We start from the raw sequence: 22,453 nt of genomic DNA on the forward strand, positions 1-22,453 counted from the left end.
GCCGTGGCAAAAAATTGCATTTATCAAAACAAATACGGGGAAGTCCCTTAATGTGTTGCCATGTATAACATGTATGTGTGCAATAGCGCATTGATCTGCGCTGTAAACACGCCCCCGCCGTGACACTTTAAAGGAAAAATATCAGTATGCAATGAATTGATGTTATGAACCCATGGTTACACTGATAACATTTCATAAATTATGAAATGCATGTAATAATTAAGGCCTTTAAATTGTGGTTATAATTTTTAAGACTATTTGAGATAGCAGCTTGTTGTATTAATGCTGCACAGGAATTGTTGGCATTTAATAACAAGATGCACTATGCCTTGGTTCACATTATATGTTTTCATATTGCACAACAAATAGTTTTTGGGGGATATATTTATTTTCATTTATTTTTAATCTTTCTATACCCAGGGTAGCCTTTTCAATGGTTAAATTTGATGGTTTTAATTTACCAATTTTTTGCCTTTTCTTTATTTCCCATTTTCTCTAGATATATCCAGACTTTCATGCAAGAAAGGAATTGAAGCTTTTAAAATGCAAGTGTATTAATGAAGGATGCCCTTGGAGGGGAAATTATTTACAATATGTTGTAAGTATACATTGCACTGGTGAATATTGAGAGTACATTATATTAATATGACCCTGTTCACATTAGAAATTTTCTTCCATATATGTTCACATTTTGATACTGCACCATATTGTACATAAAAACAAAAAGGTACAATTCTGGTTTACCCTGTGTATGTGTTTTATGGTTAGGTTAGGGTTATGGTTATACTTGTGCGCAGGGTATTCCAGAATTATTCCGACAAACATTCATGAAGATTGAAGTGTGTTGATCTTGACCATTAGAGCGATATTGGAAATTTGCTGTGATGGTAATTCTTCATACACCTCTTTGCTTCTCACGGACGGAAGCAGGTACACATTACAAAAATAGCTTCATCAAGGACAGAATTATTGGAAATAATTTTGCTTTGTTGAATGAGTTTATTTTTATATTATTCATTGAAGGAAGACCCAGTAGGAAAATCCCATTTTTAATATTTGTTCAAAGAAGCATATTCCATACAGGGTGGTTATAGTGGCTGCTTTTCTGGTAAATGTTTTTCCCTCTGTACATGTTTCCTTCCTTCAACCCTCTGTACATAGGTTAAACCACAACTGAAAATCATACCAGGAGGTTTAAAGGGAAGTCTAGATATCACATGTCTATTGTTAGTGCATGAGTGATATTTTTTGAGCATGAATCGTACAAAATTTATTTAACATTTTCAGAGAATTAATCAATCGCTATGACAAGCACCAGGAAAAGAGCGATGCTGGAAGTCACAGATAAAATTCACAGGGAGCAAGTTATCAAACAAACAAAGCCACAACCTCTCTATGCTTGAGGAAGTAATCATAACAGATCCACAAAAGATATGGTGGTGTCAGTCTACTCTTTGTTGTATCAGAGTTTCTGGTTTTGAATGGGACAGTGTGGGAGGAAACTTAACAAAACATGTATTTTCCTTTTCCACTATATACCGGGTAGCTCAGCCGGGTATAGTATGATCAGCACCAAATAGGCAAGAGTTTGGATGACAATTCTTAAATTTGGAAAATTTGAAGGGGGAATGGTTTACACAACAACAAATTCATTAGTCATTACATTGAAATCAATATTACCGGTAGTAAAATAACTGCTAAAATAAGTAAATAATAAATAAAGTCATTATATGAAAATTATGATTTTAAAAACATTAAATACTTTCCATTTATTAGCCCTCCTTAAATGTGATGGGGTAAAGTGTGTGTGTTAGGGTAGGGGTGTGTGTGTGGGGGGGGGGGGTGGTGCTGTTAACTAGCTCACTCAACTTGGGAAAATGCATGACCCTTTGGGTTGTTTTAAATGAATGTTTATGACAATATAATATTGATATTATATATAATAGACTTAGATTCGCATATTTCGGATACCGTGCATGAGATATGAGACCTTTGGAGAGAACCAACTTCCCAGTAGTCACCGGGCTACCGGGTAGTCACCTAATTCACATGCAAGTTAAATAGGTAGCAGGTGACTACTCTAACTTTTTAGGAAACTATATAGCGGATACCTTTAGTAGGTAGTACACCTAGGTTTCATTATCATTGAAGTATAGGACTTTTTATTTTTTCGGAGGAGAGCAGGTAGGGCAACTACTTGATTATATATCTACATGTTCATACTACATACTCTGAAAATTTTAGAAAATTCGCACAAGTCTGTTTTTTTTAAATCACATTTTTGTTCCTAAAATGGGGGTTCTAGCGCCCTCAACGGGTACTCTCTCCATAGGGCTACATGTAAAGACCAGTTATAGACAAATGGCCCTAAAATAAAACGGACTCATACAAATTTCCTCAAATTTTGCATATGGTGTAGATTTATGGTGTAGATTGGTGGAATGTAATGCAAGTGATGTCGTTGCTGCTCTTCTAAATTCATTTTTAAAATGTCCGCCCCAGACCAAGGTGAGTAGCTATGAGGTTGAGTACCCGATGACTTTTTGGGAAACTAACGGATAACTACCTGATAACTTTTGGGAGGCCTAGTGGATTAATTTTTTTAGTGGAAATTTCATTTGAATGAACACAGCTGCCAACAGTGTGATGATCGTCCGCGTACACTGTGTGATGAACGCCCGTCTAACATGAAAGTGAATCCAACCATGCCAACTCACTTGTGATTGGTTAGTATTTTCATGAAGTATCCAAGGTTGTGTATTCTCGTTGTATTACGTGCAGATAGGATCGTGGTCGGATCGCGTACAGCTGTAGGCAACTGTGTTCATTCAAATTAAATTTCTATTGAAGTGACCTCTTTGGAGACTTCAAATTCATGAGCATTAATTTATTAGGCAATTTAAGCTTATTAAATTAATTCTATGTTTTGGAGAAAAGGTACCACAGTATATGATAGAGACTTGAAAGTGTAATGTGCAAAAATGAGTTGGTTCACAGCATGTACTATCTAAAATGTGAACACACATAGCCTATTAACTATGGTTACAGTTGTATAATTTAATAAAATATTATAATTTCTTTGAAAAAAACAAATAGCATATTAGAGCTTGTATATCATTATATAGAGAATATCAGTTAATTATACACATTTGAAAGCTAGGTCTTTAGTTGATTAGTAGTAATAATTCACATTAATAATATTATCAAAATCAATAACATGTACCAGAACATTCAAATATGTCATGAGTATGTATAAAGAATGCAAAAGCATTTCATATAAATCTTCTTACCTGCATTGTCATGTGAATGAAATCAAGCATTCAATGCTCTATGATTCCTACAGCATGTTCCAGATCAATTTGTGAACATATTCTAATGTCCTAGATGTAAATCCATACAGTTTGGACCACAAATTGACTTGAATATATACTGCACATTGCACAAATATTCCAACTGTACAGTTACTCCATTTTGAAATCATGTGACCTTTGACCAGATACCCACAATGCAGTTTTTAGGATGTGTTGGGCTATTTTTCAGGATCAAAAATTAAAAGCATATAAACAGTGGGTAACTCCTTAAAGAATCTTGGAATCTTCTGGGTAACTAATTTGACATTTTTGAGAGTTTTTGGGTGATTTGCGAATGTCTATTTGGGAAATTTTGGATAACTTTCTCTGAAACTAGAAGCTAGGTATCCGTAAGGTATCCGCTAGCAGGCAGGCACTTTCGGATAACTCCGTAAAAGGTACCCAAAAGGTTCCTGATGATCATCAGATGGTCATCGGGTGGTCACCGGGAACCTTTTCTTTTTGATATGGGGGAGCAATAAAAGCTAATAAACAAGTGTATGTATGTTTAAAAAGTCCCCAGTGGTGATGATACATGTAGTTATTGGGGAGGGGTGATAACTAGGTTGAATGTGCAGATATATTGATGTGTGATAGAAAATTGATGTTCAGAACAAATTAAAGTCCATAATACATGTCCACACAAGTATCATAATTAGACACAAGACATTGTCTCTGCAAAATTAGCCTGTTTATTATTCAGTCACATGATGATCGATCAGATATTAACAAAGAAACACAGAAGGCAACAAAAAAAAGAAACACAAGAAAACAAATTAAAGCAAGAAAAAACCTGCCACAACATGCACAAACAAAATACAATGGAATTCCCCATTTCAAACAATAATTCACACTACAATCTAAAACTAAGTTTATAGCAATGGCGAAGATGGGATTTTCCAGCATAGTCTTAATGCGACATGTATGTGGCACGTTGCCAAATGCCAGTGGTAGTTCATTTACAGGGCATTTTGCCAAGTAACACATGATGTGGATTTCTATTAACTGTTTAAAGCCGCATTGCAATTTGCCATTTTGAAATAAATATTGTGTAACAGACTAGTATCATTTTGATGGTAAGAATTTGTAAACCCTACTTTTAATTACATGTATGCAAAGTTTGATTTTTTCCTCTCAAAAATTCAGTGTTATATAGCGCAAGTCTTATGGGGAGTTGAGGGGGAATTTTTGGCAAGCTGGAGGGTGAATAGCAAGCCATTTTTGGCCAATCAAAAGGCGGAGCAATTTTGAGCACAGGCACTCGCAATAGTTAGTTACCATTTTTAGTCCTACATATTTTTGTTTTATTTAGGTGGACTCCCATTACTTTCAGCACCCCTAGCATGAGCATTGGAAACAAACCAAGAGCCAAGAATGTACCAGTAATATACTTTGCATTAACATTGTAAACTTATATTGTTTCACCCAGTTTTAAAACAGTCTCTAACTTTATATGTTTACTTTGATCTGGTCATTATACCATTTTCTTGTTGCATTCAGTGACTCTACATTTCCATTATATTTTTCCTTTAATTTTTTTGCTATTCAAAGTTGCAATAAGAATTCCTGAATGTCCAATAAAGTATATTGATTGAAGAAGTACTTTAAAGTTTGATTTAAGGTTCATTGGGTGACAGTTTATGCTTGTCTGATAAAATAACAATGAGTTTCAAAGTTCATATGTCCCATTATATTTATCTGCATGTACACACTGTGACACCCACCAACTAGTTTGACTATTTTGGAAGTTTTTTTTTTTTTTTAATTTTGGGCTATTTGTTTGCAAGAATTCATTATTTGTCTCCAGCAATATTATTTGATCCAGGTGTCAATTAGATTTTCAATAAATGCATTATGTTACATTTACAATCATATTTATGGGAAATACCAGTATATTGTGGATGCCATGTAACATGCAGACACTGCGTGATAACTTGCATCAAGCGGGACATTTTGGCGGGGATTCCCTCATAATATTGCCACTTTGTCTATGGGGTCCCTATATAGAAGTGTACATATCAAAGCCATTATGATTGACAGAATGCAGATCACTGACATTGGCCATTAAAAAAACCCGATTTGTTTGCTGTATATGTGGGTAGGCTATGAATGATTAAGAGTGTGATTTAGTGAAAAATATCATTCGCCTCATGAAATGGAACAGTCAAAATTTAACCGAATGATATATTTTTACTATTGCACGAATTAAGGCAGTCAATATTTGTTTTATATAACGATTTCACACAGAATTTAGTCACAGTGTAATAGTGCCGTGCAATGGAACAAAATAATGCACTGCTCAAATCGCAATAGAGTAATAGCCAATAGCCTTGTAATAGCCAAATGATATAGGTGCGCACATAATCGGGCATAGCACATTACGCAAGTGCATTTTTCATGCTGTAGTTGTACTGTACGTATTGTGACTAAACTGCTTTTTCTGTGGTGCGTCTTTATGCCATCGTTTGGAGCAGGCCCGTACGCAGGATTTTTTGGGGGGTGCTGATGTTGAAAGCGCCTGGTTTGGAGCGAATGATTTGAAGCTCCCCCAGTGAAATGCGCACTGACTGTACTACTCTTGATTTCAGACAAATACAGCAATAATTTTTTTTGGCTTAAAAGAATATTTTCCTGTTTTTGCCAATTGAAACATAGCTAAATAATAATAAACAAAGATTTAATATAGCACCCCATGCAAAAAAAGGTCTCTAGGCGCTTTACAAATAAAGCATGCAAAGCAACTGAATAAACTGCATAAAACTACCAAATAGAACTTGTACATGGTACAACTTGACATATTTGGTAAAAAAGCTATAAAGTGCTATATGTTTTGTTGTTGTTTTTTACAGTCAAGGCACAATGTTTATGCATTTTGTTATAATATATTCAAAATCAGAAACATAGTAATACACCTACACAATGAATAGTTTTGTTTGTCTCTTTATTTTCCAACTTTCAGTTTCTGTTCACATGTATGTGATCCATATATACTGAACAGCATACTTCTCCTTTTTATTAATTCTAACTCTTGCAATCATGGCGAAATGTGTACAACAGCATTCAAGTATATAGCCACCATTAATGGCCAAAAGTGTGTAAAAAATATTTAGGGGTGAAAACAGTGATAAAGTTTATGTATCATATTTAGGGTAAAATTATGTGTAGATACATTTTTTAGAACTAAAAACCTGGTATCTCGTGTGTTTTTTGAGAAAAAATATAATGTGGGTCTTTTTTTATTGCCCAAAATGGGCATTTTTTGTGACAATATTTTTCACATTTCAAATATGCTATTGTACCTATTAAACCATTCAATATTGTTTATTTTAATATTTCAAATTATTAGACAAATTTAGTATGTTTATTCCATTAAAACAATCACTTTATGTATAACTAAACTTGTTTAATATTTTGGTAATGGTTACCCAAACGTTTGAGTCCCCATGACAAATGATTCCCAAAAATTGGCCACTTATGGTAAAAGTCTGGGTTCTGACATTCATAAAATTGGATTGGAAGATGCTAGAAGAATGATTTTGCCCTTATTTTGTTCACAAGCTGTAATTTTTAGAGGCTTGTAAAAAGTATTGGTATTTGGAAAAAATCAAAACTCAAAAACCGAACAAGCTGTTGAGATAAAAATGCAAACCTGTTGTGCCCATAATAGTTGCTTAAGTTAAATAACAAGTTTATCTTAATTTTTCCTGAATCTTTATTTGAGATTTGATTTTTTTCCAATGCTAATTTATAATATTGTGGCAATATTTTGTAAACTTTAAGTTAGAAGTTTAGAAGTTAGTTGATATTTTAAATTATAAAGACAACCATTGTGTCTTGGACCTAACCATTGCCCCCTTTCCCCTGACCAGATGAGGGAAAGTTCAAAATTCAGTCTAGGAAGTTATTACTGGGTTGAAAATGGATAGGTTTGGATATTTTGGACCTGGTCATTTTACAATTAGGAGAGAAAAAAGAAAATAACATGGACAGTCTGGGGCTAATGTGTTAACGGTCGGGCTTGTTCGGATCGGGAATTCAAAAATTATTCCCCACTCGCCTGTAGTTGACGTGCCCACATGCATTAACACACATAAGCAAATGATCTTCACCAGATTCTAGCTGAACATATATTGAAGTATTTAAAGTATGGTGGATGTGAAAATGAGATGATGATGATGGTAACAATGTTATAGTGATGGTGGTAATGGTATAATGATGATGATGGTGAATGGTGACAGTGATGATGATTCTGATGATCATGATGGTGCTGCTGAGACGAAGATAATGAGTATAATACTAATGGATTACCTGTGTGTATGTATCTTTTTCCCCATTACAGGAACATGACCCCCTTTGTGATTTAACACCAGTAACATGTCAGGCACCAGGTTGTGGTAAGCCATTACGGAGGGGCGATGTCCCATATCATTTGGAAAAAGATTGTCCTGTGAGGATAGTTAGATGCAGAAATTGTGGTGAGAAACTTGTCTACATGAATTTAAAAGTAAGTGGTGTTGGAATTTCATACATGTAGCATACAGTACATAGTGGCACCAGGTTATTTTAGGGAGGAGAGTTTTATCATTAGTTGTTAAACAACTACTCCCTATTCCAGAAAAACGCAGCACTTTTTTTTTTTTTTTGATTAAAAAAAAGATTATCCTGTTCTGTCAAATGAAACGTAGCTTAATCCTAATCTTTTAGCTAGTTGTAAATGGCAGAAAAGGTCGAATTTTAATATTTGGCAAATTTTCAGAAATAAGGGCCAAAACATACATTTTTAGGGTGGTTTTCGTATGCTGTAACAATCAAGCCCAAAGACTTGTACTAAGACTAATTTCAGGTTATGCATTCTTTAATTCTTAGTTTTGGAAAATACATTTTCTGATATCTTTATAACCAATTATCAATATTAACATAAAATATTCAATTTATGAGCAAACTCATAGCCTTTACTACAAATTTTGAAGGCTTAGACTTGTGCCAAGTCTTTGAATTTTGTAACTGAAATTGTAAGAAATCATGCAAAATTGTATGTTTTTGGGCCATTTCCCATCAAATTACGAAACTGTTAAAATTTTGCTTTTATTGCCAGTCAGAACTAACTAAAGGAATAAGGCTTAGCTATGTTTCATTTGGCAAAACAGGATAATATTTTTTTAATCCCAAAAATTTATAGTCCTGCAACTTTCTGGATGATAAAACTATAAATCCCAGAAATGTGAAGAGCAAAATGTAGGTTTTGATTTTGAAATTGCTAGGGTATGCCAGTTTTTACCCTTTTGACCATAAATTGTGTGGCTGGTGTGTTAGATTCTTATGTGGCAACTTGAATAATTTTGCCAACAATCCTACATAAAGGTTGATTTATGAAAAGAGTTCACCACAATTTTAAAGTTGGCAAATATCACCGTCATATATCCTGTGATCCTTTTTCATAGTCTAAGATGAAGTGAAATATATTAAAAACGTAAAACAAATGTGCTCCAAAAGGTATCATTTATTTGTGTTGTGGTTGATGATTAAATGATAACCATCGATTTATTAGTCATGAAATTTCTGACACATCATGGGTCTGCTGGTTAACTGATTCATCCATGTATGGGAGTAGTCTTGTAATATTATAAGCAGTGTCCTATTTTCATTCTGGCTTATTTGGTGGCATGGACAAGGCAAAACCAAGGCATCATATGTGCATTAAAGGCACTAGTACCAGTGATTCCAATAAAGGAGTGAAAATATTTGAAATTTTTAGGGATAGCTTTATAAGTAAAAGTGAATGATATCATTAGGCACTCTTTTCTAATGAAAATGAGAAACTTTGGGAAGAGAATTGTGGTCGGGTTGTTTCATCTGTTACACTTACCCAATTCTCACGCCTGTCAAAGATGACATCCTCACAAAATCCCTATTGATTTGTAACTGTAGGACCTTTCAGCCAAATTTCTCTGCATAGAAAATACTAATTTGCCTTTTCTTTTGTAAAATTTATTCAAAGTTCATTCCCCTGATAAGAAATCAAACTTTTTGAATTGTTTCACCAAGAGGTACTATTTTATGGTATGTCTTGTTATTCGCCCCATTGAGTACAACGATAAGTGTCCCTTTGTGTCAGAGGGTGTGAGATGGAACAGCCGAATCCCGGGAAAAACAACCAATGCAATCCATCGCAAGTGACGTCATGCAATTGCGGGTAGTTGGAAGTGTGTTGTTGCAGACAGGAATATCCGATATTGACTAAAATATCAAACTGTGGCTTTTGGCCTGTATACTAATTTTTCAGAGCATATTATAGCACACCTATATGCATCATACAAAAATACAAACATCTGATTTTATGACTTGTGAGATTTAGCAAATCACTGTATACCTTTAAATTGCAATCGGCTTTGATAGATTGTATACCAACAAACACCATGAAAGGACAATGCTTTATGTTGTTTACAAGCTACAATGTAGACCACTCATCAAAATTTCTAACTTGATAACACATTGCAAACTGTACAGGATGACGCATATTGGTACTTTCAATAATGAGTCATCATTACTTGGCCATAGTGAGAGGTTTTTTTTTTTTACAAATTCATTTGGCGAGTCTTGGTAGATGTGACTAAGTTAAATTCATTGATTTAAATACAATTACAAAATTTCATTACCTATAAAAAAGCTTTAAAAAATCTTAATAAGACCTGACGATACTATAGCTTTTAATTTCACATAAAGTTTCAAATTGTAGAAACAAAATATTTATTTATTCATAAACTTACCGTACAGGATAATTATATTGTCGGTGTAATATTTTACTAAAAGGCCAAATTTCGTGATTTTTAAGTGAAAAGTCTTTGAGCTCTTTTTCTTTTCTTGTTCGAGACATCTTATTTTTATAGTTAATATTTGCAAAATAAATCACAGATTATCAATTAATGGCTATAAATCATCTGGCAGGAACATTAGTCTATCATGACAGTATTCGAATTAACCGATGCATGTGAGTACATGACAGCCCTTTTTAGCATGCCTGTGAATATATAATTGTACATGCTCAGTACAGTTGCACGCTTCTTGTTGAAACACAGCACACACAACATTATAATATAAAATGTACATTCTGCATGTATGTTTCCTTGACCTTGGGGGATAATATATATGCAAAATGATGTTGAGCATTAGTAATTTTGAACATGCACAAAACAAATTACAGGGATTGCAGCATTGAGCACATTTAGAAATTATGGCTGCCATATTTAACCTAAATAGCAGCCTTGTGCTTTTAAAGTCAGTCATTTTAGGGGCACTTACTAAAATGATGAAATGACAATCAAAATGGGGAATTTGCACACAAAAATATTAAAAATACAGGGGTGCATCTGAAATCAAAATTAGTCGCAAGGTGTAAATGGTAAATTTATTTACACATTTGACCGATTTTATTTATTCAGGCACATTGAAAAGAGTACGCTTAGACACCAAGCCTTGAAATAAGCAGGCGCGGGGAGCAAATTTACCCTCATAAAGCCACCAATTGCTCCTGGTCCTTGTAAAATTCACATGAACCAGGAGCAATTTTTTTAAATAAATTGCTCCTGTTTACAGTTTTGCACTTGATGCAGTGCTGTATTGTATATGCAGAAAAGGATTTAATATTGAAAATGGCTCCTGGTTCTTGTAAAATCCCAGTGAACCAGGAGCAATGTTCAAAACAAATTGCTCCTGGTTCCAGTCTGCTTATTTCAAGGCTTGTTAGACACACTTGAAAAATTTCATACATAGGGGCACTAAACAATAAACTTTCATTATTCAGGGATCATCTTATTGTAGGATTTTTTCATATATAGCCATTTACATCATTACATGTAGAGTTGGGATTATGTGTAGTAACATAATTTACATGAGACCAGCATTATGAGAGCAATTATTAATGATCTTATTTCAGCCCGGTATGAATGAGGGATACTGTTAGGGGCTGTGCAATAGTTATCTGTTCGGGGATTCACAATGTCCTGACAAAAAGTGGTCCCCCCTTTTAGCATACCCCAAAAATATCCCCCCTCCACCTTCCAAAACTTGCTTTCCCCCTCCCCGCTTCGCCAGCCACAAAACCCTTGCCCCCCCTATCGCCAAATTTTTGGAACCCAATCACAGGCGTGTAGCTTGCGGGGGTTGAATAAAATCATTTATCCTTACAAGCAGAAAATGGTAGGTTGTCAGGCAGGCAGATTCTGAGATGAAGTACCCAGTCCAAAGTGTCACATAGAATTTTTTTTAAACAATAAGGTGTAATTTCAATGAATTTCATTCTACTTCAGTGTTCAAAGCTGTGGACAATAAATTTGCAAAACAGGCCTCATTTGTCTCTTGTGGTTGAATCATGTTTGCTCTTTTGATATCAATTCTTTTCCCCATTTTTTACCTAAAATTTTCCCCCATTTCTCCTTTATATTTTCCCATTTTCTTACCTTGTTTTTAAGAGTTTGAAAAGTTTCAAAGTTTGGCTATGGGCAGTGATCACAAATTTATGAAGTTATATTAATTAAGCTGAAACAATAACTTGACTCTTTTGTTTAAAAAAATAGCTAATATTAATAAGTGACTTGAATAAAAATTGTGATGGAGAATGGAGATTTTACTTTTCTGGAAATACAAGATTCTCATCAAACTGCATAGACACCTGATGTGTTTATTTAAATATGCAAGCAGAGTTGCAGATTATATTGACCAAATATGCTCAATTTCAACAGATACGACTGTTATTCATTTCAACAAATCATAGTGACGGATCTGCACTTTACGGTAAAATCCATAGTGACGGATGTTGAGATCTCAAAATAATTGCGCAAGACATAGTGACAGATAACTTTGGCAATATATTACATATGTGAGATGTACGATATTACTACATTTTAACGTTTTGAAAATATCTTTCAAGGGTCTTCTTTTAATAGACACATGATTGCTGAACATCTATGCCCAATACAATTTACCTACTCAACGTTTTCCCGATGCCCATTTTTTGATAAATTTGCGATCAGCATCCGTCACTATGTAAAACACCCTGGGTTTGACAACCGTCACTATGTAATGCACCCGACGAAATGATGATACTGTAACCTTATCGTTTATTCTGTGTACATTTGCCCATTATAATATGAAGAAGATTATTTAAACTAATGAATTATTTTACTAGCTACAGTGTGAAAGTTCAACATGATATTGGATTTGAAACCATCATAAGTGAAGGTGAATTACATATATCAGTTCTACTCAAAGATTTGCAGCAGTGATACTACCAGCTTCCTACTACTTCCTACCAACAGTAGGATGCAGTACTTCTATAGGAAAAGTCTTTACCACCAACGACAGAGTCCAGAAAGGAGATTGTCTGAGCCCTGTTCTTTTCACATTATCATGTAAAGACATTGGTTACAGAGCACCAAGGCAACAAATCAGATCACACATATACGAAGCCAAACACAGAATCAGAAGATATTCCACTTGTACTTCAACCATATCTTCAAAGTCACAATTACTCAAACAATCAAGACTACACCATGACCTTTGACCAGCAATATGCTGATGACATCGGATGGATAACAGAGTCACAATGGAAATCGGATCAGTTCAAAAATAAAATTTCAGAAAAGCTCAGAAGAAGAAATCTCCAAGTAAACAACATCAGAACCGAAGAATTCACCTGAAAAAACAACTGCTGCTAGCCGCTTTTACAAAATATGTATCATAACAAGCCATTTACCATTACCAACTCACACAAGAATCGTCAGTGCATGTCACAGCATATTCCTATATACAGTGAATCATGGACTAAATCACAGGAAAAAGCTCTATATTGACTTTATAAACGTCTAAGAAGGATATCAAAGATCATTGGGTAGAAATGGGATAAACAAACGTTTTAAACTTGAAAACTAGTGAATCTTGAACTTGGGATTATCAAATCTCATCGATACAGCAAGTTGTATAAAGGAAAGTTTGGAATTACTTGATTGACAGTGTTCATTTTTGCCAAGCTGAACAACAGCAGTGTAGAAGGTGTAGTTTGACATTTTTTTCATGATACCTGTTCTCACAAAATGCACAGAAAGTCACAAGGGAAGATAAGGAAATACGGTTCATTGAACATGTAAGAAAACAATATTATTAGAAGTCAAAAGAATTCTTCACTGAAATATTGACTTTTAAACACTAATTTAGGGAGAAACCTTGGCATGTTGTATCATTCATTCATTCAGTCATTCATCATTTTATTTCCATATCAAATAAATACACCAATACATCAAAAATTAGTAAAATAACTTAATTACAACAATTAACAAGACATGTTATGGAGGAGAAGACTGGAAGGCCAAATAGGCATGTAAGAAGCCTTCCCCTATAGGAGTAATAACAAAAACAAACAAGATCAATTTAAAAGCTTGTTGTCCAGACATTAAGAAACTTAACAAAATTTAGAATTAAAAATTGGCAAGTTTCCTCTCATTTTATAGGAACACTGTTCTGGAACAGGTCTCATATTTCTCTTTTAAGTAAAATTAAAGCAATCTTTTATAAGATGTAAATGGTATATAGTACTGAAGTGTGACGTCATAAAATTTTCTTTTTTTGCATTTCAGCATTTTCATGACCATATTTCAGTAGAACATGATGAAAAACATCCACAGTCCAAATTTGGTGGGAATCGGATCATGAGGGCCTGACATAATTAGCCCCATTGAAATCAGTGTAAATTGGCCTGGTTCATAACTGTTTGGAACCAGCCAATTTACACTGATTTCAATAGGGCTAATTAGGTATTCATGCTGCCATATCTTGGGCCCTCATGATCCGATTCCCACCAAATTTGGACTGTGGATGTTTTTCATCATGCTCCACTGATACATGGTATTCAAAACGCTGAAATGCAAAAAAAAAAAAAGATTTTCTGTGACGCATCACTTCGGTACTCTATATGTTTGGCTTAAAATGAGCCAGAATTATTTTGATGCTAATTCTAACTATTCTTTTTCCTGTTTTCATTTTCAGAGACATAACTTAATTTGTCCAAAGCTGAAAGTCACATGTCAACACTGTAATGCTAAATTAACAAGAGAACAGGTGAGAATTAAGTTTTGTGTGTATTACCCTTTTCCAAAACTCACGTGCCATAACTTGTTAAACTGAAACCACACAGTGGTGTTGTTCACCATGGATATTAACCAAGGAAGTATAGAATCAAAGAGTACCAAATCTGCCATGTTTGCATTTAAAGTTTTTGTCAGAGAAGACCGGCACTTGTTTACATTTTGAGAGCGTGCAGAGCGTATACACGGAAGTGGGGTTCTGATTGGCTAAATCAATCGTCTAACAATCATAGTAACATACCGATAATCTGATTGGCCGATTGTGCGTCAAATCGTTGGTCGACGCAGATCGGCGCCCTGGAAGTGAACACAACATAACAAAGCTCCGCGTATGTCACTCATTAACAGGGCGCTCGCGTCAATCTGAGCAAGGGACTGCCGTTCTTCTCTGAAACCCAGTGTAGCTAGGTCAAGGAGAAGAAATATAGTGTACCGCGGATAAAAACATGTATCGCTATGCGCCTGGCAAACTTTGATTCAAAGTGTGGTGTTTCATTGCGTTATGCATGTAATCTGTTGTGTCAAAAATGCGCTCTAAATTATTGTTCTATTTCAGACCGATTTTATTTCTTGCCGAAAAATGCAGTACATTAGGTACACTATTTGAGTATTTGCCATCCGTGAGCGACAAACCGAAATGGCTGATTTATGGCACAACCACAGAGGAGAAAGAAAACAAGAGCGTACCACCAGTCAAAGTCCCCATGTATTGTATGCGGTGAGTTCTCGCATATTCATGAGGGCCGTTCGATCGTGCCGTGTCCAACAATCACGCCAGCGCTGCGTGCCGCCTTGCGTGCTTTCGCGATTACGCGACAGACCATGAAAATACGCGGTAATTACTTAGCAGTCTCGTCTGTCGCATATCATGGAACAATCGGCCCTCATTATCGGGTGATGAGGAGACTTTGACTGGTGGTACGCTCTCTGTTTTCTTTCTCCTCTGTGGGCATAACACACAGGTAAGGATTCTGTACTCTTTGATATAATTTAAAACAGATGGCCATTTTGATATCAAAATTCAGTTATCAATTCAATGTCATGGTAAATTTTGTCGGTTATTTCAAAACTGGTTTGGTCCAGGCAATGTAGTCTTTAAATACAAAATAGCCAGTCCCCATGCAAGGCTAGCTAGCTGAGCAACTTAAACTGGGCTTCAGCAATCTCTTAATCAAATTGTGCAATTTTCATATAAGTGGTATGTGCAGTAGATGCCGTGTCAGTGCAGTGAAGCATACATTGGAGGACTGTAGGATTGTTTGATCAGCTCGACTCATATCTGAGAGTGAGATGTTTGTTTTAAAATCATTAGGTTCAACTGTCTATCCCAAGTGAGCATATCTTTGAGCATGAAAAAATTTAAAGCAACATGAAAACCAACATGAATATTTCACAATTAAAAACAAAATTAAAGTTGCATTATCTCAAAACTGCCATTGGTGGACTGAGTGAGTTTTGAAAAGGTGCAAGCGCCCAAAATTTGACCTTTTGCTTATTGCCCAGAGGCCAGAACACAACGAACCAGGGTTTAAATTATGCTATTGGTATCATTCTGCCAAGTTACAAATTTGCCACTGTGCATGCAAGATAATTATGATCTGTTAACAGATCAGCCCTAAGCTTACTGTGCTACCACTTCAATCAATTTCGGAAAATTGCAATGTGTATTGGACCATGCCCAATATGCGCTGTGTCAAGTAACCCCAATGCAGAACATGATATGAACAATCATACCATGCCACAGACTCAAACACACTGTCGCCAGTGTATGATTAGTTGCGGTGTTTTTGTTTACTGCACGGGACATCTATCTTTGGAAATTGCCATAGATGTCCGGTACGTGGTCCAGTACACATCACATTGAAATGACCAGAAATTGCTTGCTTGAATATATTTTGATGCTCTCACATGATCTGCATTTTTTGTAAAAAGTCATCCTGGAAAGGTCTATCGGTCTATTTAGAAGGAAATTGCTTTGGGTGCCCTATGCCTTTGCCTTGGTGCTCCAGCATGTCTATGGTTACATTGGACATATTCTTTATTAGTATGTGATTGCCTTTTAGTGCCCTTTTCAGCCAAATTGCCTGTCAGCCCTCGAATCGAAGAAGACAGAATTCTTTTTACCCTGTGTTTACTGATGTGACATCATACTGATGCAAACAAATTAGAATGATGCAAGTTTGTAATGGTTTTAGTTGTTTGGGATACAGATGATGAGGGGGGGGGGGGCCTACGTTTATTTTCATTGAGGATTTGACTTTGAAATAGACTTTTTGAAGTAGTAGCACAGTAAGCTTTTACACTCTCAGTTACAGTAATAAGAACTGGGGAAACCAAATCACTGCATTTATGAATATCAAGTCAAATAAAGCAATATATGTGATCACCAAGGGCCCATCCATACCTATAGTGCACAGCCTTCCCCAGACAAGCTTACTGCAGCCATAATGCTTTTAGCTCCCATTAAATGGGGGATTTCCCCAACCAATCTTTATGGGGATAAACTGCACTGGTTATTAGGTTTGGCCAAATAGATTGGTATATGGCGCAATTTCAAAACAGCGCTGTTAAATAGTGAAATAACAAATTGGTGAAGTGATTCCCATCTTGATATTTTGCTTTATTATTGCTAATTTGATAAAAAGCTTGATTAATTTAGTTTTCTACCACTACAGGAGTGAGTGGGGATTATTTTTATAGTTTGTTAAACAATGGGCTCTTTCATGAAACTGCAACAAATTGTCCTTGACCTTGACCTATGCCGTTCACTCCAACATGGGGTTGAGTGGTGTGGCATCTGTTTCACGATGGTCCTCCATTTCTGTCTGTTTTTGGATTGGTGAGTAGCCTCCACCACAGACTTCAGGTTTAATTTGGTGCAGTCAGCCTTGATGCAATCTTGCCATCATTTTGGTGATATACCTCTGGGTCTGTCCCCATGGATGTGAACATCGGTCAGAAGTTTTGGGTAACGTGATGGTGTCATTCTTTAGATGTGACCAAAGTAGCAGAGTCTTTTTTTGAGTTACCCTATCAACAACAGATTGCTCGATACCTAGGCGCTTCCTGATTGCTGTGTTACGGATTTTGTCCAGTCTTGTGACACCCAGTATCTTCCTTAAACACATTATCTCAAAGACAAGTAGTCTGTCCTCATCGACTTTCTTCAGTGTCCAGGTCTCGGCTCCGTAGAGCAATATTGAGAGGACAAGGACTTTGTAAAGCGCTGTCTTGGTATGTGTTTGGATGTCCTTGGAATTCCATATGTTTTGAAGTTTCTGAACGGCCCCTATTGCTTTCCCTATTCTGAGTTTTATGTCATCTGTGCAGGATCCCTGTTGGCTGATTGTTCCTCCCAGGTAGGTGAACTTTTCAACCAGGACAGGTTGTTTCTCATCTATATTGATGTTGATTTGCTTTGGTACTCTGCTGATGACCTGGACTGAATCAGTTTTGGCTAAGTTGATTTTTAATCCGAATATTGAACTGCTGTCGTGAACAAGATTGACAAGTGTTTGGAGGTCTTCTTCCTTCTCCGCAATAAGTGCAATGTCATCAGCAAATCGTAGGTTGGTGATGATCTGGCCTTGGACAGTAACCCCTTTGTTGCTTTCTTGAAGGGCAATAAATTATATTTTATATAAATGTTTTATATTTTCATGGTAAGCTTAGGGGTAATATTTTGGAAAAATGCTACCCTTGTGGTTCCCATTGTGAAGATATAAGATGAAAGAACAATATTAGCATGATTTTCTTTATACTATATATTAGATATTTTGTACCGTCTGTTTTGTGGTGAAACAACATCGAGGTTCAAAATCAAATCATGGCACTAGACTATTGAGTTCAAAAATAACAGTTGTACTTTTCACTTCCTGTTTATTTCAGCTTGAAAGACACCAAGATTTTGAGACAGGAGATTGCCCAAACAAGAAGAGGCCATGTCCATATACTACAATGGGGTGTACAACAGAGGTTTGTGTTATATGCATTTCTAATTATGACTTTTTTGCATAATTTACATGCTTTGCTTTTTGCTTTTTATGATGTTTAAGTGGGTGACCTGATTTACAGCCCCTACAGAATTGGTCAAAATGTTTTTAAAACATCTAATGTCAGGTTTAGGTCAGGAAAACATTAAAACATTTTGTATGTCAAAATTTTATTGCAAGATGTTTTTTTTTTTGTGCAAATGTTTACAGAATTATTTTATTTTGTCAACTCTTTGTACATAACAATATGTTGCCATGTTTGCAGCAACTTTTAAAATATTTAAACTAATGTTTAAAAATATAGACACAGATATTAATACATTTCACTGTGATACTTTTACTTCTTAAACTAATGTTTAAATATTTAAAAGTTGCTGCAAACATTAAAATGTTTAAACTAATGTTTTCTGGCACCCGTTTCTGGCCTTTTGAAGATGATATGATAATGTTTTGGTTTGCTGTAGTACTACCTAAAAATCTTTACACTGTTCTTTGGGCCATTGTTATATGGGTTTTTGTTTCTAATATCCATGCTGCTGTAGCAATTAAAGTCAAAGGCTGGTATCACATTATTTTTGGTTATTGCCCTACATGCAAGGTAAAAGTTGATAGAGAATCACACAATGAAAAAAAATCAGACCACCCACTTTTAATCAAAATGCATTTTTATGCACTTACTCATTGAAATCAATGCTTTCTGTCTAACAAAAAAATTATTGTGATAAAAAATTGACACAGTGCTGATATATGGAGCTAAAAGGCGGCACAGTGCTGAGACATGGAGCTGATATATACAATGTATAGATATCAGCTCCATGTTTCTGCACTATATCACTTTTTTTTCTTCATTAATTTCATATGTTTCTTTATTGTGATCAATCTTTCACTCACAAAAATGTTACGACTTACAGACTTGCAAAATCTCCTCAACTAGAGGAACTAACTGGTGTGTCTACATGAAATTTCTGCCGCAAAGATTTTGGATCATATCATAGCTGTTTTGCAATGAAGAAATCTATATATTGAATATGTTGAGTCTGCACAATAAGATATGGACCGTAGAAATCACACAAAATCACAGTCCCCTTCAACTATACAGACACTGTACAAAATTGTGTTATTCACTGGAGCTTCATTATGCTTTGCATTCAATTCTAATTTTTAAGCATGAAAGATTTTTTCTTGGAATACTTACAGCATCTGTCAACTTCACAACCTCAGATGGAAATAAGTTTACAAAATAATAGGAAAATTAATTGTCAGGTTATTGCACAGTAGGCCTATTGTATCAGCATCAGAATTAATATTTATGCTCACAAAATGTGGACCACTCATGAGGCTAGGGCTGAAGTCCCTTAAAACAGCATTGTAAACAGATTATTGCACAAGCATCAAATTTCTTTGCTCACAAAATGTGTAATGAGGCTAGGGCTGATGTGTCTTAAAACAATATTGTAGTTAGATTATTGCACAGTATTGCATCAGCATCAGATTTCTATAATGTGGACCACTCATGAGGCTATTGCTGATGTACCTTAAAACAATATTGTAGTTAGATTATTGCACAATGTTGCATCGGCATCAGATTTCTATAATGTGGACCACTCATGAGGCTATTGCTGATGTACCTTAAAACAATATTGTAGTTAGATTATTGCACAATGTTGCATCGGCATCAGATTTCTATAATGTGGACCACTCATGAGGCTATTGCTGATGTACCTTAAAACAATATTGTAGTTAGATTATTGCACAATGTTGCATCGGCATCAGATTTCTATAATGTGGACCACTCATGAGGCTATTGCTGATGTACCTTAAAACAATATTGTAGTTAGATTATTGCACAATGTTGCATCGGCATCAGATTTCTATAATGTGGACCACTCATGAGGCTATTGCTGATGTACCTTAAAACAATATTGTAGTTAGATTATTGCACAATGTTGCATCGGCATCATATTTCTATAATGTGGACCACTCATGAGGCTATTGCTGATGTACCTTAAAACAATATTGTAGTTAGATTATTGCACAATGTTGCATCGGCATCAGATTTCTATAATGTGCACTACTCATCAGACTAGGGCTGATGTACCTTAAAACAATATTGAAGTTAGATTATTGCACAATGTTGCATTGGCATCAGATTTCTATAATGTGCACTACTCATCAGACTAGGGCTGATGTACCTTAAAACAATATTGAAGTTAGATTATTGCACAATGTTGCATCGGCATCAGATTTCTATAATGTGCACTACTCATCAGACTAGGGCTGATGTACCTTAAAACAATATTGAAGTTAGATTATTGCACAATGTTGCATCAGCATCAGATTTCTATGCTCACAAAATGTGCACTACTCATCAGACTAGGGCTGATGTACCTTAAAACAATATTGTTGTCAGATTATTGCACAGTGTTGCATCAGCATCAGATTTCTATGCTCACAAAATGTGCACTACTCATCAGACTAGGGCTGATGTACCTTAAAACAATATTGTAGTCAGATTATTGCACAATGTTGCATCACATCAGATTTCTATGCTCACAAAAAGACTAGGGCTGATGTGTCTTAAAACAATATTGTAGTCAGGTTATTGCACAGTGGTGCATCAGCATCAGATTTCTATAATGTGGACCACTCAGGCTAGGGCTGGTGTAGCTTAAAACAATTTTTGCCATAAGAAAAATATTTCTTTTCCACAAAGTTTTAGTTTTCACTGTCAGGTAGTAATGTCCTCTTTTTAACAGCACCTAATTAAAGCCTTGATTTTGCAGGGTATGTTAGTTTATTAAAGTACATTACAATTGTGTGAATATCAGAATTTTGTAAAACATTTACACCAAAACAACTTAAGCTAATCGTAAATCCATCCTTTGTACTCATTTTTAGACTGACCATAAAAAATGACCATAGACGGAGGGGTTGGTGAGATTGTTGAGGATTGGGTCTGTGATTTTCATTTTGCGCTTGTAAAATTATTGCAAGATATATCAATTGCTAACTTGGTAGTTAGGTTGAAGTAGTCACTTCCTATATATTTTGGAGAAAATCCAGTGAAAATCATATGTTCATAGAATTTTTATCTAAAAATCAATTTTGCCTATACTTTTGTACATAGCCAGAGTTCCCCGATTTTGAGGGTGTGGTCACAATATGACATAGCAACATTTGTGTGGGGAATGTTTCACTGGATAAAAGATACCCATAACAAGGGTTCATTATTGGTGAATCATGATCACACATCACAATCACACACTGGAGTAATTTTTATTATGTATTTTAAGTTTCAATACAATTTTCAGTATTATTTGAATGCTGCATTCAGAAATTGGGTGGACATATTTAATGTCATATTTAACTAAGTGCATTTGTGTATCACATATCAGATGATCTTGAAATTAAAGCAATATTGTAACATTTCCAGAAAAAATAGATCTGTATTTTTTTTTTAATAAGTGCTGAGAGGTTTTAAGGAAAGAAAATCGCTATTTAATTCCTGCAGTGCCTGTCACAGTCCCCGTGTATGTATGAGTCCATTGATCTTTAGGGGTCGATCAGTTTAATGTGTTATGGACATCGCATATGCCATGCATGTACATAGAAATATACACAAGTTCCAAGTAATATTTTGATCATATGAATAAAACAACGGGATATCGATTTATTAAAAGTCTCAGATTTTGTCACAAATACAGCAATAGCATCAAAACTTTAATTTGAAGGGTAAGTACAAAAAAAAAAAAATTGAACACAACCTCCTCAGCAAATGTTACAATATTGCTTTAAATGTACATGTGTAAGAATATGTCCATTCAATCTCTGAAAATGTGTAGATTTCATAACAATTATTCTTAAGATGTAATACAACTTTTGCACCCAGCTTACTGATTCTATGGTATGGCAATGAGCATTCTATGATAGTGAAGCAGTACCCACCAGTGGAAAGTTTACCTGTATTGTTTATGTG

At 35.2% G+C, this 22,453-nt stretch overlaps 1 protein-coding gene across 5 annotated transcripts in view; it reads left to right on the plus strand.

Annotated features, from left to right (window-relative positions):
- Positions 1-22,453, plus strand: part of LOC140138685 (TNF receptor-associated factor 2-like) — an 83,271-nt gene that overhangs the window by 55,912 nt on the left and 4,906 nt on the right. For all 5 annotated transcript variants that reach the window (XM_072160431.1, XM_072160435.1, XM_072160432.1 and 2 more), the window contains 4 exons: positions 500-598; positions 7,690-7,854; positions 14,388-14,459; positions 18,374-18,460. In XM_072160431.1, coding sequence (XP_072016532.1) covers positions 500-598; positions 7,690-7,854; positions 14,388-14,459; positions 18,374-18,460 — 423 coding nt within the window. The remainder of the gene's footprint in view (positions 1-499; positions 599-7,689; positions 7,855-14,387; positions 14,460-18,373; positions 18,461-22,453) is intronic.

Source organism: Amphiura filiformis, chromosome 18 (assembly GCF_039555335.1).
Source record: "Amphiura filiformis chromosome 18, Afil_fr2py, whole genome shotgun sequence".
In the NCBI taxonomy this organism is placed as follows: domain Eukaryota; kingdom Metazoa; phylum Echinodermata; class Ophiuroidea; order Amphilepidida; family Amphiuridae; genus Amphiura; species Amphiura filiformis.